At 37.9% G+C, this 20,413-nt stretch overlaps 1 protein-coding gene across 1 annotated transcript in view; it reads right to left on the minus strand.

Moving 5' to 3' along the window:
* Nucleotides 1-13,309: 13,309 nt before the first annotated feature.
* LOC149795054 (helicase POLQ-like) overlaps nucleotides 13,310-20,413 on the minus strand; it is a 110,751-nt gene continuing 103,647 nt past the window's right edge. The window contains exon 21 of the mRNA XM_089964744.1: nucleotides 13,310-14,853. Coding sequence (XP_089820870.1) covers nucleotides 14,818-14,853 — 36 coding nt within the window. The 3' untranslated portion in view covers nucleotides 13,310-14,817. The remainder of the gene's footprint in view (nucleotides 14,854-20,413) is intronic.

Raw genomic sequence — 20,413 nt, forward strand, 5'->3', positions numbered from 1 at the left:
ACAGCCCCGCGTATCCACATTTGAGGGCGTCTATGCTGGGTTACGCCGCTATCAATTTATTCTCGATGATAAATAGATTCCCCGATACCGCGGTTAGAGTAGCCGTTGATTCATTTTATATAGACGTAGCGTACAAGGGAAACGTAGCCGAGTTTACTAGTCCGGACGAGAGTTGGGGTACATGGAGAATTAAAAATGAAATACGACGCGATTATTCCCCGTCAGCAAATGTCATCGTTGAGAACAATTACCTACGCGGTGATAAATTGTCAGAATGGTCTAATGCACCGTCGTGTTCTGATCCAATTTGTAGACACAAGACGGTTTATTTAAGCGGCTGTGGCGGGTCAGGAAAGACGACTCGGGCAATTGAATTATTTCGAACGCGGGCAAGTATAATCGTGCTTACACCGACCCATAGACTAGCGCGAGAGATAAAACAACGAAATGTTGACGCCGTTACTTATCACAGCTTTTTTCGATACAGCGGCGGTGAGTGGACTCCTGATCGAATGGGTGAAAAATTTATTCCTGAGGTTATCATCTGGGATGAGATATGTACTGTTTCGTTAGATACTTTACAAATGTTTCTTGAGTGGTTGCTGCGCGCGAATACAGCGGTAATCATGTGTGGGGACCATGGCCAACCACCACCATTTGTCGGCGAGGGTCCACATGAGTGGTTGAGCGGGTTCGTAGACTATTATGAAGAAACCGATACTGATTACCGAGCACTTGATGAACAACTGCGCGAGGTTAAAAAACTAATCAGATTACAGCCGGATAGAGTTCAGTGTGAAATAATCCGCGAGGTGATTCCGGAAACGCCGTTGAATGAATTCTGGGAAACATGGAGACCAAACGATTTGATTGTAGCGAGTAGAAAGATAGTCAGAGACACACTTCAGCGGAAGTTGTTTACGTTGCATAAGGAAAAGTTTCCAACGCGTCCAGTGCCGTTATGTTATAGACCCGCGGACACACGGCGGCAGAACATTGAAGTTGAAATCCCGGGCCCGACAGCGTCGGGGACAAAAAAACAAATTCTCGTGCTGAATGATATCGTGCTCGTTGATATCAGCGTCGTCGAGGACGCGCTACGTGCTGATAAATCCCCGTGGACGCTAGGATACGCAACAACAATACATTCCTCGCAGGGACTAACCATCACGGACACAATTGTTTGGATAGTTGATAATCGCATCGAATGGTCGAATCTAGTCTATCTTGCAGTGTCCAGAGTACGAAGGATAAATCAGCTTCGAAGAATTGTTATTGACGCAGCCGGTGACGGAGTCACTGACGAAGCCGGCGACAAAGTCACCATCGATGCAAGCGTCATTGATAGAAAACTCTCGGGTTACCGCCAACAGGATAAAAAAAAACAGCGGCGTTTTGATATTGATGCCGAATTAATAATCTCGCTACGACAACAACAGAATAATCACTGCGCGAGTTGCAATTGTATAATGAGTTGGCGTTATTCGGATAAAGACACTCGCCAATTTACCGTGGATAGGATCGATAACAGTCTCGGTCATGTCAAAAACAATGTGAGGTTGACCTGTCTTGAGTGCAATAGACGCAACGGCGCTAGTTAAGACCACGCGGGGGTAATTGAGTATCGTTAGGTATCACTTGTAGTTGCTCGCGTGTAAATCCGCGCTGAGGAGCAGTTGAATCCAGTCTATAGATCGGTGGTCTACCAGTTGATCGTGTTATCGTTGATATGTTATGTGTGGTAACACTCCAAATAGGATCGGTAGCCCTTTTTTTACCGCCTTCAAGCTCTCCTGGTTCATATAGATATCTAACAGTGACATCGCCAAGAATCGGCTTAGAAACGCTATTTATTTTTAATTTTCCGGGTATATACTCGTATTTAATCGCGTCGCTGGGCTTCATGTTGATTACTCGGGTAATCTCGTTATTTAACGCTGAAATTACACCTGGCAACCTTTTAACCCATTCACGAGATCGTTTTTCTTGGATGAATTCCTTCGCGTATTGATATCCAAATAACCGTTCAGCGAGAGTCCGATTGAATCGTTCAACAATTGCCTGATCACGATGTAGCGCAGTATGACCTCGTCGTATCGCGACGCTATGATGTTTCAGCGTTGATAAAACAGCGCCGCGAAATTCACTACCAGGATCAACTTGTAATAGATTTGGCCAGCGCAGAGGACCTCTTCGATAAATCCGCTCAAACGCATCGGCTACTTCAGTTGCTGACTTTGTTTTCAACGGTTCCGCTTGTTTGTATCGACTCGCAACATCAACTACGGTTAGCGCGTATTTGTAACCGTTGTCATGCGGCAAAAATAGTATATCAGCCTGATGAACTTCATTAGGTACGCTGACATCAAAGCGCGAGAAGTTGATTTGTTTAGGCGGTGGTAGATAGATTTGCCATATAGCCTGTTTGGATAACCAATTAGCCGCAGTGGTCTTTGTTACCTTTGCAGCGCTTGCAAGCTTACCAATTGCGGCCTTCCCCTTCCAGTATCCTCTCGGAGAATAATAGATGGATTCCATGTTGTTATTATAAACGCTATCGTTTTCAATTACCAGCACCAGAAGCTCCGCTTCCAATCATTAATTTACCTTTCATAGCCGATTTTACCAACCATGAGGCCAATTTTTCTTTGACGGATTTATCAGGAATAGCATTTAATGCGTGAATTAATTTTACATCCGCGATATGACGCTGTTGCAGATCGCTACTTTTGTAAGCAACATCATGAGCATGACACGCCTTATCGATAGCGTTTATTGGATACTCACCGGGTTTGGGCTGATTTTGATCATCGAGTCTGATATCTAATCGTGTTCCGGGGCCACAGTAGCTATATCCTGGGAGGTGTTTTTCTCCTGGATACTTTGCCCACGGTGTTCCGGGGAGTTTTGCCAATTTGGCTGCGATGTCACCTCCTCGCTTTTTTTTAAAACATCTCCGGGTCTAATAGAAATAAATCTAAATTTCTTTGTACCGCATTGTACACACTTGCCAGTAAGCGCCGATCTATTATTTCTTGTTGTAACGGTTGTCATATCATTTGTGCCAGTACGTACTCTACACTTCACACAATATAGATCCATAATTTATGTATAGAGATATGAATATAATTGATTTTTCGGCGACTAAAACAAGAGAACCAGTTAAGCATGTTGCAGCGTTACCAAACTCGATCCGGATGATTATCATCGGACCATCTGGATCCGGCAAGACGCAATTGTTACTCAATTTAATAATGAGATGGATGAAGTGGGATAAGTTGTATTTGGTTGCTCCTAGCGTGGATGATCAACGATGCTACGAGGTGTTGAAAGATTTCAACGAGAATGCATCAGCGATCGCTAAAAAAAATGTTATTGAGTTTATTACGGATATCAATGATGCACCGGGTATTGATGATATTGATGGCGACGTTAACAATCTAGTCGTGTACGATGATGTTATGTTAGACAATCAAAAAAACCCAGCTAGGATATTTTCCAGAGGCAGGCATAAAAACACTGACGTGATATATGTCACTCAACGATACACTCAGATTCCAAAAGTAATTAGAGACAACTGTAATATTCTTGCTGTGTTCAACGGTGTTGATACACACACGCTACGAAATATTTGGCAGACATGGTGCGGCGGTGACATGGACTTTAATGTTTTTCGAAACTTTTTTAGTCATGCTCAGTCGACCCCACATGGATTCGTAACGATAAATTTACATGATCCTCGGACACGATATCGTATCGGACTTGACCAAATATTCGGTTAGTTGTAAATAATTTTCATTGTAAATAACCACTTAGCAGCAGAGGGGGCGATGACATCGACGCGGTCGTCGATGTGCTTACCGGACGCTGACGACGCTGGGGATCGGCGCGCAGAAGGTGTTAATTAAACCAAATGACGTCACCATCGTGTAAGATGGACCGACGTCGTTTTTTTTTTACCAGGCGCTGACGACACTAGATCGTTGAGTGCAGAAAGTAATAATTAAGCAAAATAACGATTGGACAAAATGTCCGATTCGCCCCCTCTGCTGCTCATTGGCTGAAAGAGTCACGTGGCGCCATTCCGTGGTCTCGTTGGCCGCAGAAGGTTTGTACCTTTTACGGCACCCAACATAATCCTTTCAACCCATCATCATAAATATCCTTGCGCTAGAGCAAATTATTTTATGACGAGAGGATAGCAAGAAATCAAGTTACAGTAAGGAGGAAAGTTAGAATCTGAGCATAAGGAATAACGCTGGAAAACGATTCAGAGGCGTAGCTATGATATTTTGCGCCAGGGGACGAACTATAAAATTTGCGCCCCAGCCCCTCCCCGTTTAATCACATTTTTGAATATTACCCTTGTTTACTTATTATAATGTAACTTTGTAAGCCTCATTTTGGCGCCCCTGTACCTTGGCGCCCAGGGACATATGTACCCCCCTGCCCCCCCCCCCACCCCAGCTACGCCTCTGAAACGATTGGATGATGCAGGTCACACAGGCGACAAATTTATTTAAAGCGATATTATGTTAATATAATACAAATGCTTCAAGTTGTTTATAAAATGACATTTCTAGAGAACACGATAAAACTACATAGTTGTAATCCATAGTAAATTTTACCTCGGAAAAAATGGTAGCTGACTAGATTTTACCAACCTACCCAGACCTGGATGTCAAATTTTTAACGATGAAACCCAAAACAATCCTTTGGAAGTTGAGACCGCCATAACAAAGGAACCATGAAAGTCGCCCACTTTTCATACGGCTGTGCAGTAATTGACCCCTCAGAGGAATACTCCAGAAGCCTACTCATTTGCAGTATTATTGTTTTAAAGCGGCATTGTTTGGTTAAAAAAAGCTAATAATACAACCATTATTTATAAGGTTAATGTGAACATTTTATGAAAATGGAATGAAAAATGTCAAAGCTCAAAAGAACTGAATGTGCACATAATAGTAAATTATATTTGCTCTGCTCGATTGGGCAAGCTTTCCTCAGGTTACCTGATCGTGGCAATATAATTGGTTCGTTATTCCTTATTTCAATGTATACTAAAGAAGGTAAATTATCAAAGCGAAAGTCAATGGTTTATAATGTTCATTTCCTTAGCGATTATATTGGAATCTCTGTTTTATGATAATTGATTAATATATGTCAACCTCGGCTGACTGGTCAACTTATGTTAATTTAGCGCATGACAACCTGTCATGCTGTTTCAGTCTTGTAAATCTGGATGATTTGATGTGACAAAAATGACAAAAGATACAAAAAGATCATTGAGCAAGTCTGAACCGGCTTAAAGTTTTTGTCCTGTCATTCGGTGTTATAATTATTTGTCTTTATCTATAGAGTTACAGAGACTTCCGCCTATCACTCAATGTCAGGCTTGCACCATTTCAGCTTCGAAAAAAAGCCAGGCGTTTTAAATTTCAAATGTATTAAATCTTAGTTGCAGGAAATTTCATCTCCCGCGACATTTATGGGGTTGGAGTCATCCGGGTCGTCATGATCTGGAACCTGGATATATTATGTTCTCATTTATGAATACTGCGCATCTTACTGTGGATGCATCGAACCCAAATCTGCTGACTGATAATATGCGGCATGTCACCGTCTGCACTTCGATCAAAGTGACAATAGAAAGTACAGACTCAGATCATCAGGTGGAGTGTGTAAAAGCAGATATGGGTCTACACCGGTCTCACAGACTTCATAAGTTCTAGCGTTTTTCAAAATCGATCATTTCCATCAGTCATTATAAGATTGTGGACATCATGCAAAATATACTTCCCTACGAAATTACAGATTTTAACCACCTGCGAAAACGCCATACTTCCAAAATTGAAGATTTTACCACGGACGTGCTCTGTTGAGCATGAATAATTTTACGTCGAACCCACGACCTCCCGCATCCGAGGCGGTCGCTCTAACCACTAGGTCACCGGAGCGGTGCGAGAGCCGGATTTAAAAACACAAACAAACAAACAAAACAAAAAACAAAAAAAAAACAAAAAAAAAAAAAAACACAGGCCCCTGCCCCAGAAAATTAAACTGCTGGTTTTTTTAACAGATATATTACAACTGTTTGTTAGGGTTTTTCAGTTGGTAAAATATAACTATCAAGAAGTTTAAAAGTTACTCGCAACATAGTGACGAGTTTTAACAAACAATAACAATGAATTAAATGTATGTCTATCGACCTCGTTCGTCCAAAGCAGCCATGTGCTTTCGACGAGGGATCATCTCAAGACTGCATAATAAAAGGAACCGAGTTACATGTACAAATTATTTATAATAAAACACATACAAATAAATATGATAACAACTTGAGACTGGCATATATATATATATATATATATATATATATATATATATATATATATATATATATATATATATATGTGTGTGTGTGTGTGTGTGTGTGTGTGTGTGTGTATTACGGACGTCGCGAGAATGAGAGAGACAGAGTGTAATGTGACATGCTATCCCTGGCTCCTACAAGAGGAAGGATCCATGATAATATACATTGAAATTAGTTGTTGAGAAAGAATATTATCATTCAGATTTGAGTAGATTTTGAATTTATTCCTGACAAAGACTCGAACCCAGATCGGCGGTTACGGCAACAATCGCCTGCCTGCAGGCACCAACCCATATGCCCATCCCTCGACCATGCACAAACCCATAAAAAGGATGGACCCCATAATCGCTGGCATTATTAGCACCACTGTGTAGCAGTTACGCCCTCATATGTATGGAGGATTGTTACTACCAAGAATTTGTGTGATTTTGTGTGGGGATATTGATGGGAAAATATAAAGGTTGTAAATAGTAGCGTATACTCTTTGCGTTTAATTTTTCTTACTCTGATCTTGAGACAAATTCTGCCATCAAGAAGCACTACTACAGCACACATGTTGTGATAATCACGTGAAAGGTGCAGAACTAGAATCGGAAGTATGAAAACTCGAGGTTTCCTAATACCGTGAAGTTAGGAGTGGTGAGTACATAAACTGAATGCAAAAACGGCATTCAAAGCTACTTCTTTTGAAAGAACACATGAATATTTTCATTATAGTCATGTGAAAACCATATGATTCGTAGACTGAAAAAGCCATTAAAAAGGTTAAACAGTGGTTGAGGCAGATACTATCTTTGGCCTTGTAAAATCGTAGCGTTTAAGTTAGTTGGTAGGCATTGTACTGAGATCCCATGAACACGTTTGAAGTTCATCAAGAATCATATGGGATAGCATAGAGGCCTTGTATCCTAGAACCCTATTTTTAAATTTTGAGAGAAAATAAAAAAACCCAGCCTTTTTAAGGTTTTTGTGTACACGTTGTTTCCAATCGCCTTTTTGATAATTACGATCACATTGGTCAGCTGATCGACATCGTCGGAATAAACGACATCGAGACCAGGATGATTGTCTTGTAAAACTGCTCACACATTCTTGATGTAAATGAGTCTTATCTTAAGAAACATCTACCCTATTTGATGGCTGATAAGTGTCATCTTGACAATTCGAACATCTTGATGAACAAATCGTTTTAAAAAATTAAAGTACAATTGTTAAATTTAACTTTCAGTCCAAAGGAGGACAAATAACGCGAGAACAGATCGTCGTCACTTGTACAAAATGTGTACTCACGTTACAGCAATAATAAGTCAAGCAATTTATTTCATTTTCTACTTGCTTGACATATTTAATTGCCTTTGAACCAACGAGAACGCATTTGATGTCATAAAGACGTTATTTAAAGATGAAATGCTTCCTTAAAAATCTTCAACTTACTAGACTGTCCGATAATCTGTCCGAAAATAATACTCGACACTTTATTCCCCTTAATTATCGAAAGTAGTGGTGTAAACTTGCGCCATTCAATCATTCACGAATGGGTGATGCAGCTTTTCAAAAAATGTTCATAATACATACATACATACATACATACATACATACATACATACATACACACACACAAATACATGCATACATGCACAGACACATATATATATATACCTACCTAACTACCTACCTACATACCTACCTACCTACATGCATACATACATACATACATACATATGGGATCTAGTTTTGTTAAATTGTTTTCGATAACTATTAGAAAGACTAGAGTAAACGAACATTTGCTTGTCACATATGACAAACTTCATATCTGCACATCGCTATTATATGCTAAGCATATTGCATTTGGCAATGATTTATGTATATTTTTGTCTTGAGCGCTGACACTAAGACATTGTAAAATCTGACATTTTATGCTTAGTATTGCACGTCTTAGAAGGAAATAGGACAAAGAGAAAGAACGGAATTAGACTAATTCAAATACAAATGCAACATACATAAACATAAAGTCGTAAATATCCCTGATGAAATGGAAATGAACATGTCTACATAAAAAACAGAATTAAAATGAACAGAACAAGGAGAAAATATATACCATAAAAATGCATTGCATTTTTTATCTGTAAAGGATGATGAAAATCTTTTTTTCAAAGTCCTTGAAAGAAAACACTAAAGTAGTTGAAATAGCAAATATCTACTGGCTAGTGCGAATGATCACCATGATATAACCAAAAACATAGAAGAAACGCAGTGACATATATATTTTCCTGATAAAACAAGGGAATAATCACACATTATTGGCCCCGCCCCCCTCCCCCCGTTGCGAATTTTCCGATAGGCAAATACAATTTTAAGAAACAGAATTGCATGCTATAACAATTTCGAATTTAGCTAATTCATTGTATTAGAAGAATTACTACAATCATTACTTGACTTTACTTTTTGATTTTAATCATTGTATAGTCATAGACTGCAGTGATATGATTCTCAGACGTTAGTTTTACGGTTAAAATCAATTTGCTCGTTTTCCTTCCGTCAGATTCCTTTTCCAAACATGTGTATCTCATCCTAGCACTGTCTTTGATTTATTTAACCAGCTGGTTTGTTGCCTTAGTCATTAAGATTTCTGTAAAGCCTCATTGTTAGAAGCTGTATAAAATTTGCAAATTTTCACGTATAATGAGTACAAATAAGTAGTGTACGTCTAACCCAAAAACAAATAGCCAATTATTTCTGGAGACTGCTTTAGACAAATAATGATAAGTCTGTGGTTAGAGACCACTGGTAATGCGGAACATGACTGTTCCTCGTACGTAATGCAAATAGAGATTTTATCGTCTAACTTATTACCTGTCAAACATCTTTGCGGATATTCATCCATCCATCCATCTTCCCTCTCCTTCCTTCTGTCTGTCATGAATTGTACACAACCCAATAGATTACAAATAAAATGAACAACAGTGTTTTATTTGTTTCTTATTAAAAGTATGAATGATCATCTACATATCAAATTTAACAAGTTCCCTTAGAAAACACAAACTAACAAATTTAAACAAAAACTACACAAACACACAAAACAAAACGAAGACGCAGTCACCTATATTCCACCTCCCCGGCCACAGTATACTGTTTAGAGACATTATTTGTATTTGCAACGTATACAGGGAACTGATAAGGATCTGGAACATTGTTCCGTAACTGAATATATGAACAATGGATTGATGGATGAACAGCCAAATGGACAGCCATTTAAAAAAATAATGAAACTAAAATGGCAAAAGCATATCTACACAAATAATGTAGAAATCTCGTAAACGGTTTTGTTTGTTTTGTTGTGTTTTTTTTTCTTCTTGGAAACGCAAGCAAATCTAATAGAAGGGCAGAAAAAAGGAAAAAAGTTAAATACTGAAACTGAAAAACTGTGAATAGCAAAAAGGCACACACGGACCACTAATCTACAACACAAAACACATTCCATACAGCTATATTGATTGGCTTTGGAGCTATCTTCAGGAAAATAAAGTGTGAAATAATGATAGTACGAATAAGCGGATGAAAATTTTAAAAGTAATTAAAGCGAAGAAATGTGAATATAAAAAGTCACATTTACACGAGTAGATAATATAGCTCGATTCTAGAGCACACTACCCACATTTACACGAGTAGATAATATAGCTCTATTCTAGAGCACACCACCCACGATTTTTAACAATTCTACAACAGTATGTTAAAAAATATTTTTAAAAATGAGGTTTATAGAATACTGGTGAATCGGATTTATTTTGCGGTGCCATTACTGCACTCGATCAGAAATACAGACTCGATTGTAAGGTATTTAGAAAAGAGGTTTCCTAATGACAAGCTGGGTGGTGGGGTTGGTGCATATTTTGCCATACTATAATTATCATATCGTATAAGGGTATAAGAATTATATATATATATATATATATATATATATATATATATATATATATATATATATATATATCCAACTGAAGTCCAAGTAGGATGTTGATGTGGAACAGCAAATGTGCAAGTCTTCACACAAACTAATTTTATTTTTTACACAACATAAATAATGGCACAATAATAATAATAATAATGAGGACTTTGTATAGCGCCTAATCTTTAGAAGCTCTAAGCGGTTTACAACATTAGACAACACTTATAAGATAAGAAACATACTAATATTATTACAAAAACAAACAACATGAAATTAGAAAAACATTAAAAAATAAAAAAAACCTGCTGAGAATCTTTCAGGTAGGAAACATTATTAGGTCTTTAACTTTGTTCTTGCAGTCGAAATAAGCGAGTTTTGAGAGCCTTCTTGAATGTGATCACTGTGTCTTTGTGTCTAAATTCAGTGGGCAATTCATTCCACGTTGCTGGGCCCTGGTATGCAAAAGAACGCTGTCCATATGACTTTGTTTTCATAGTGGGAATAATGAGTATACGATTGTCAGAAGAGGAGGAGCGTAAGTATCTTGCTGGTGTGTACACATGGGTGAGGTCAGATAGGTATGTTGGACTAGAGTCCGACAGTGAAATGTAGCACAGAGAACAAATTTTGTGTTTGATTCTGGATCGAATGGATAGCTAGTGTCGGGTACAGAACAGCGGGGAGGTGTGCTCTGATTGTGGTACTCTAAGTATGATCCGAGCAGCTGTGTTTTGAACTTTGTGAAGTTTCTGGAGTAGATATTGAGATGAAACAGACAGAATTGAGTGACAATAGTCCAGTCTTGAAAGTACTAATGAACACACAAGTGTTTTAGTGGCATCAACTGAAAGATATTTGTGAATTGAGCTGATGCGTCTCAGCTGAAGATATGCAGCCTTGCATATGTTGATGACATGTTGGTGCAATGTGAGAGTACTGTCCAGAGTAACACCTACGTTTCGTACTGATTGTGTGAATTTAATGTTGGCGTTGCTGATATTTATTGTTTGAGGTAAAGGATGTGAATGAGAAAGTCTTTGTGCTGTGATCAGAATGGCCTCAGTTTTATCATCATTCATCTGCAGCTTGTTACAAGTCAACCATGATTTCACATCAGAAATGCACCTCTCTACACCTTGGATGGTAGCATCAACTTCAATTGGGTGGCTAGATTTGTATATTTGGGTGTCATCAGCGTACAATTGGTGAGACACTGGGTGATGCTCTATGACACTTGAGAGCGACTGAGTGTACAGAATGAAGAGAACAGGTCCAAGAACAGATCCCTGTGGAACACCACAACATAGATCAACTGGGCTGGAGTGTATTCCATTTGCAGATACATTTTGTGTCCTGTTGAGCAAGTAGGTCTCGAAATACAGTAAGGCTGTATCATGAATGTCAAACACATGTCGGAGACGGTGAAGTAATATATCATAGTCTATTGTGTCAAATGCTGCAGATAAACCAAGGAGGGTGAGGACGGTAATGTTTCCGCTATCCAACGCAGAGAGAATGTCATTAACTACTTTTAGAAGAGTAGTTTCAGTACTGTGGCAAGGGCGATATGCAGATTGTACATTGCTAAAAAGACTATTTGAATTTAGATGAGATACAAGCTGGGATAGAACAAACTTTTCTAAGATTTTTGAAATGAATGGGAGATTAGAAACTGGGCGGTAGTTCTTTAAATTGTTATGGTCTAGTGTTGGTTTCTTCAGCAGAGGCTTTACAATGGCAGTTTTGAAAAATGATGGGAATTCCCCAGATGAGAGAGAGGTATTAATAACATCAATTAGTGAAGGCAATACTGGATCTAAGCACTCAAGCAGCAGTGATGTTGGAATTGGAACAAGTTCACATGACTTTGGTGCACTTTTCATCACGATTGTACGTACGAAATCCATAGAGACAGGTTCAAACGCTGGTAATGGTTGCCGCTCAAATTCTGTATCCCAGCTGTATGGTGACGACGAGTCAATTGGAATTGTGGTGTCAAGCTTATCTCTAATGGTTTGTACTTTGTCACGGAAGAAATTTGCAAACATGTCCGGAAACTCAACTGGAGAGAAGGTAGTTGGAAGTGGTGTAGATTTGTTCCTTGACATTAGCTTGTTAGTAATCTCGAAGAGCTCTTTGCAGCTGGAACTTACCATGATCTTAGTAGTGTAGTAGGCTGATTTCGCTGCATGGACTATATTTGTGACATTCTTCTTAGCGACTTCATAGACTTGCTTATGAATAGTGAGTCTGGTGGAAAGCCAGAGCCTCTCAGTTTTACGGCGGTCTCTTTTAGCAGTGCGAAGCTGGTCCCTAACACTGCTATACCATGGAGAACACTTTTGAATTGATATCCTGCACTTGGTAGCTGGGGCATGTTTGTCAAGCAATGAACGCAGACAGTTATCGAGTTGTTCTGCGGTCGGAGGTAAGCAAGTTGTTAGGTTAGCTTGGATGTCGTGCATTAGTTTGGTTCTATTTATCATACGGAGGTTTCTCTTAATAGCAGATAAAGTTGGAGGGTTAGGGACTGATACGTCAAGATGGCAAATAATGCAGAGGTTATCTGATGCAAGGTCATGGGATACCAGGGAGGACCGTATAATGTTATCATCAGGTCTATGAAGAATCCAGTCTAAAATATGACCATGTTTATGGGTGGGTTGGTTAACTGACTGTTTGAGGTTGAAAACATTAATAGAATCTATGAGTTTTGATGTATTTGAGTTTCCGGGACAGTCAAAGTGAAAGTTGAAATCTCCAAGAATAATCAGGTTGCCACCTATCGAATTTCCATAGTCCAGGAGATTCGGAAACTGTTCCAAAAAGAGAGAGTCAGCAGCTTGTTTGTTCTACTAGGAGGAGGGCCCTATAGGCAGAAAACATGGACTGACCTTTGCTTCAGTGTGAATGTGGTTTGGACTAGTTCAAACGATATGTGGTCGAAATTGAATGTTGTGGTATAGTTAAGATGTTTTATCATGGAGTTCTTTGTGATGACAGCAATTCTACCTCCGCGAGAATTACGGGGGAACGACTTGATGGAGTAGCCAGTGGGTGTTAGATCCGCACACTTGGGCTCATCGCCTGATGTCTTTAGCCATGTTTCTGTTACGAAAAATATGTCAACATTTTGGTCGTTGATAAAAATAACTATTTATGTGCTCTTTTCCGGTGGTCCTACTGACTGGGCATTGAATAATATAATGTACAGAGGTATTTCTTGGATAGTTGACACAAAGGTTGACAAATTAATTGGGATTTGAATTAGGTTATCTAAATTAACGGTCGAAATTTTTTTTTTTTATGGTTGTGCCGAAATAAGGGAGATAACTGGAATTCTTCTTCCTGTTCTACGCCGGCCAGCTTTGAAACAACGTTTCTTTTTTCGCTTCTGTTTACATTTAGGTAATGATGAATGTAGTCTCAGTTCGTTTAGTCTAGAGCACAATGTAGTGTGGAGAGCCAAGGAGTGAACATTTAAAGCAATTAATGAGGGTCCATCGTAGCATAAACGGGTTGACTGGCGAGTATCACGTGATGGCGGTTTGTTCAAAAACAGTGGGGCAAGACAGCTGAGAAAAAGTCTAATTATTCTCGTTTCCAAAACAAGGAGATGAAGAAACACATACGAATTTAACAGCCAATACATAATGAACACAATAACAAAGATGAAAACAGGCAACAAGCACAAATATCATGAAAACGGCACTAAAAAAGGAACAGCTGCTTCAAGCCGGTTAAGCGATAGCGGCCATCTTGTTTCATATTTCAATGCTATATCCACATAAATTCAACAGTTTTTAGAGCGGCGATAGATATATTTAACATATTCAAAATAAAGACAACAATCTCAGTATCAAGAAATAAACGTGTATTTATAAGTTTGGAGAGGAGGAAAAAAACGGTCAAATCTAAATATATTAAAAAATAGCTCACACGAAAATAAAAATGTTTGTTTTGTCGAATTCAAACATCGAGAAGGATATCCTTTAATACTTCAGAGAAGATGCAAATTTGTAGTGTACATTTTGTAATCATAGCATCAAGATAAGCAGTCCCAATCCCAAAGCAAAATTATTAAAACAGTACATACAGAGGCAATAAACTACGTATCTGATGTAGAGAAAACATGCACATTTATATTTAGCTATATTTACAGTACAAGTCTCGTAGGCTCTCGTAAATTCTACGAGACTAATCTTCAACGATTTTGCAAAAACCGATATAGAATATTATTGAAAGCAAATTTTGCTTTAGAGCAGCACACAGTGATTCAAAGTATGAAAATAATGTCTTGAATAAACAAAAGGAAAAGTAAAAGTTGTCATAACTCTGATATAGGTCATGCGCTTGAAAAGATCAAAGAAATGTTGTAAACTTCTGAAAATATAAGCTTCAGTTTCCGGTGGTTTGTTAACAACAAATACTTACAATATGGCAAGCGTAAAGTAATTACTACATGTTTTTATACGGTTCTAAATCGCTGAAGTTGCAGAGTCTATTTCTGTCCGATGCAGATCACCAAAGGTGGACCCTGAAGAGTAAAACAATGGAACAATAGTTTAATACAACTGTTCTACAATAATGAAATAACAGGTGCTTCACCTGTCCACGTGGGTTCGAGTCTCGCGCGCTTCACCTGTCCACGTAGGTTCGAGTCTCGCGCTCGGTCAATGTAGGTATGTCAGAAAGCTTGCCAGTAGCTTCTTGTGAGTCAGTGGTTCTTCCTCCACCAGCTATATTGACCGCCATATATCATGTCCTGAAAAATGGCGTTAAACACACAGCACTCTAGCACTTTTAAATACCATAGTTATCACGCCACGAATGATGCGACTTATCTGGCTAACTCAAATAAGTGGCTAAGTTTTTCAATACCGTTTTGATTATGTCTAAAAAGATCATCCTGGAGAAGATGGAGTAGGAGGGACTTAAGTAGATAGAGATCACGGTGGATAAAGTGGCGATGGAGCTGGAAAAACCGCACTTTGTATTTGATATAGATCAATTGACGATATAGACATCGCTATTGCAACGGCTGTAACAACTATTGTTACCATTAACTTTAAAAAGTTATTTTTTAAACCTTTCACCTAATGGCAATTTGTCTCTCACTTTTGAATTAATTTCCTCATTATTTTCTCAAAGATCCCGCTCAAACTGAGGTAGATACCCAACTGTGGTTGCTTAATCCAATTCTTTACTGCTGTACAAATGTATGTCTTCAATCTATTATTACACATTTCAACATCGGGTTTCGTTTACTCTATGTTTGATCTAACAACTCCTCGAACAATGTCGTAGATTTTTAATTCTCATTGCTCTTGGGTGACAAATAGTCTTTTCACCGTAGATTAAAGTTCTCTTCTCTGAACGTCTTTGTGGTAATCGTCAATTAAAGTGCGTATCTCGAATCTCTTCATCATACGACTCATTTATGTCTAATGTCCACACCCGTTTCCTTAAGTACTCGTTTTGGCTGCCTTTGAACAACATTAGGTTAAGCTGGATATTTCGGTTGTTCATCTTCGGCAATGGACACTTGATGCAAAGAGTCTACAGGAAGCAGCGATATTTCACCTCGTGTGGTCGAACCTAGTTCGATTAACAAGTTCTTACCACTTTTCCTTGTTACAATGCTGGTTGCTAGCGTATATTTGGTGTTTCCTTTACTCAAATTTTGAACAAACTTTCCATCACGTGCTTCTTAAAAGAGTTTCCTTTTGCAAACCACAGCTGCTTCTTTAAAGGTCGTACCGTTGTGCAATCATGACAAAGCCTTCATTTGTGTCTTCTTCATACAGACCAAGAATTAAATACTAGTGTTATGAAAGAGTACCCGCGAAGCGCAACACAACCAACCAAAGGTTTGACCAGAAATCGAGGGAACCGTCCGTTCGCGTTGGTGATTATGCCCACCTACAAATCTAACACAGACCCGTAGGGTTATCAAAAATGCTTTACCTCCGAGGGGAGGGTCCGTATTACATTACTCATTTGGGTCCGATTAACATCTACAGATTAAGCCGTTGTTCCGACAATAAGAAAATGAAATCACCTGTACACGCCAACAGGCTTAAGCATTATAAAGATCCTAGGGATTATCGACCTCCGACACCGGATGCAACTGACACAGTCCCTCATCCGACTCAAGCACCACATGATCAAGCGAGCAATGATCACGCATCGACTGACAATAGTACAGAATTTTACTCAGTTGATAAATTTTTGAAATCCAAATGGATTTCTGGGAAGAAATATTATTTGGTAAAGTGGACCAATGGATCCACACCATCATGGCAACCAACGTAGAATGTTTCCCCCGCATTAAAAGAAGCATTTCACAGAACACGCAAACAATCGAATACGCTTCGCAAACGACTAGGTCGAATATTTCGTCATTGAATTCAGTACGAAATTCAGAAGCAAATTCCTTCGTAACGGAGAGATACTTTTAGTCCGTTCCGCTATTCATCAATTCCTCATGCCTTCATTTATTTTGTCCCTCCCTTGCCGGCAAATCTCTCAAACCTTTTTCTTTAAGGTACATGTGGATTTGGGTCGTAGGACTGCTTCTCCAGGGTCTGCAGTGGATGAGCAACTATTGAACTACGGAGTTATCTTTCAGTCTCTCCCACCAGTAATATACAATATGTTCAGCCGATAAGTGGATACACACTTTTCAAATCCAGCTTCCATAGAACATTTCAGATGAACCTATATAGTCTTGTGTTAAAGATGTAAAATGCAGCTACCAAAATTCCATTCTTCAACAATTAAATGCAAAACGTCTTACAATGAATGCACAGTTTAACGCAACAATCTCATTAATTAATGAGTTAATACTGGAAGGTGTTTTCCGACCTTCAAATGTGTCAAAAAGAGCAATTTTGCCCATCTTTAGTGAAATAGGTAAACACCTATTAAGTTTGGCCACAACGGAAGATCTTGCCACATTAGAAAGTCACATAAATATGCTGATTAGACAGAATAATAAAATTCTAGGTGCTCTTGCTCGACATAGAGGTGATTTTTCCTCCTATATCTCACAAGTCGACAATCGATTTAATAATATGTTAACGGCTATTGGTCGAAACTCGAGAACGCTTCTGCTGTTAGAGAAAGCTATGATCGACACTAAGAAAATATACATCAACAATATCAGAAATCGGAAGAAGTCATTGCCACTCAAATGCTGGAATCTCGGCAAATTAAGCATGACTTAGAGAAAATTTCAATCTTAATATTTTTTACTCAAAAATTATGTCCTAATACACCTGGAATACACTTGGAACATACACTTGGAACAGTATCTCCAAAACGTCCTAGACCCTGATCTGCAAAATCACTGACAAGAGTTATGGTATCATATGGATGCATTTGTGTATCTTCTGCAACAATGTTTAACGTCTTCAGATACGGGATTTTCAAATTCTTTCATTTCAAAATCATAAAGGTAGAAAAAGAATAGCGACTTTAAAAAAAATTACCTCGATTTATACAGAAAATTCACACAGTGATAACTAGCAAACAAAAAAGACTACGCATGGTATTTTTGTAAATTCTTGAAATACAAAAAAAATTCTAAATCATTGTTAGCTGTCCAATTTTATTGTGATATCATTGATGACTATATTTCTTCCAATAATCAATTTGGACTCTTTATAGATTTGAGCTTGAAAAGGGCTGCATAAATTCTAAACAGAATTAGATATTTCACTGGAGTTTTTACTATCTGCACCGAGTGCTACTGAATAACATTAAAACATTTTTATTTCAACATGATAACAAAAGACAATAAAAGCAAATGCTGAAAAAAATACTCGATAAATAGTTAGCGAAGCCTTACCATTGAGAAATTGTCGATAGACAACATCTTGATGCATTTGTGCCTTTAATTAATCATAATTGTTACAATAGCTGCCATCAAACGAGTAGCTGGTTGCCATGCAGTCAAGTTATCTAGATTAAACATCACTTGTTCATGATCGTATCAGAGACAACCCATTCTCGGTTTCCTCAATGACAAAGTTTTCAGTGGCTCAAACTTCCGTATCTTTCCTCAATGAAATTTTGACTTTTTAAGTCCTGTTTTCACTTGCTATGATGTATTTAGTTGGTTTTTTTTAAAAATGGAAACATTTCTTTGCTGTTCAGAATAAGATAAATTATAACAAGATCATCCAATAACGTGAGCTATATTGAGCCCAACTTCATTCACACTTTATGTCAATGTATGGCAAACAATGGCAAACAATGTATCTTCAAGGCATCTGATTTTTCAATGTTTTGCCTCAATAAAGATTTCTACTTCTTGTCAGGCTGATGTTCGTGTATTTTCTTATGCAGAATGCAGCTCTTGTTGTATTCCTTGTTCTCTCTTGATCCCTTTTAAATTGTCTTAAGCGGTACTCATTAAGGCAACGTTCGCGATAACCATCAGCTCTGTAAAATTCAATGAATTTGTTTTCGATCTTTCCGCACATAGACCATTCCTCTGAGCCCATCTTTTGAGCCCATCTTTTGTTTACCCAAAACTACATTTCAAATCATTTGGAACTACTTGTAAGCAATATTGTAAGTCATCTTGTATTAACCTTTGTTCATCTTCAGATTCATGTTCATCAGTCTTACAAATCCTCATGTTTCCTTGTCCAATAGTCTATAGATGAGCACAATAAAAAATGAAAACAAGAGTAACAAATAACATGAGCAGTTCAACTTGGAAAAGAACTCTGAAAAGGTTCGAAGGAACTTGACAAAGCTAAAGCAATATGTTTAAAGAAGAACAAAAGTTTCCAAAGTCACAAGATATTGAAAATCACAGTAATTAAAAAATGAAACAAATTCAAAGTTCATAATCCATCGTTTTATAGGTGGTTGTGTGGCAGCATTAGGTATCTTGATCATTTTACGATTAAGTACAAAGTAAACACTTCTGAAGAATAAAGTCCAACCATCAAGAGTGAAGCTTGGACTTCAAACAATCAAATACAGTCTCTCAGAAAGTCAAGTATTTGCACCTTTCTTGCTCTGCAGTGAGTCTTGTTCATTTGGACAATGTGAATTTGGTAACCTTCTGGCTAATCATAAAAGGATGTATAAACGAAAAACTTGATTTACATTTGCCATGCATACTCAAAACTGCATACCACATGCTTTTAAAGAAGCTGTTTAAGATGCTGACACCTTTTAAATAAAAAATTTACAGTGAAGACATTCCAAAGTTAATTAATCCATTTTTCACTTAACCCGATACAAAATAAAAATGGACTTTTACCTGACAAAGCTGCGAACACTACAGTCATCTATGGATGACGTATACAACCTGTTTTTTTTAAATCTGCCTTTACTGTTGCTAACAACATAATTAAAATAAATCTATTGAAGTTGGTCCATTAGTAACAATGGATACTGAAGACGTCCAGCTGATCATTATAGATTCTTTTAGAAAGCCCACAACTGGATAGCTGATAGCAAATTGACTTTTACCAGCCAAATTTTACCCAATAGAGATAAATGAATTTTGCATAGTTCATTGCAAGAGAACTATGTTACTACCAAAAGACTCCCAAATAAAACTACATAATTTCACTCCAACAGCTAAAAGAAATGACAAAGTATCCATTTCATGACAAAGAATTAATGTTATTGTCTGGGATTATAGTTTCTTATGAAATCCAAAAAGAACTCAATCAACCAAATGAATGCAAGAAAGAAACAAAGGACATTTTAATTCCTACTGGTTACTTAAACTTTGACATGAATATGAAAACTGTCAGAGAGAAAATTACTAAAATGGCAACTAAGAAAGCATTGATGTTGCATGTTTGAAATACAGGTCAAAAGTTAAAATTACTCCAATCAACAACAGAAGAGCTCACACTAATGATATTTTGTTAAGATTCAATAGCCAGAAAACAATACATGTATCTTCTCACCATCAAGATGTCGATGGATATTTTAAACCCAAAAATCTCTACATTTCTGTCAATCAAATCAATAACACCAAATTACACCAATGGCTATTATTCCTATTTACTATAGTCTTTGCCAGTTTCATGTTTCACACAATATTATTGACTATTCAAAAC

Source organism: Sinohyriopsis cumingii, chromosome 7 (genome assembly GCF_028554795.1).
Source record: "Sinohyriopsis cumingii isolate HCF-2022 chromosome 7, ASM2855479v2, whole genome shotgun sequence".
In the NCBI taxonomy this organism is placed as follows: Eukaryota; Metazoa; Mollusca; class Bivalvia; order Unionida; family Unionidae; genus Sinohyriopsis; species Sinohyriopsis cumingii.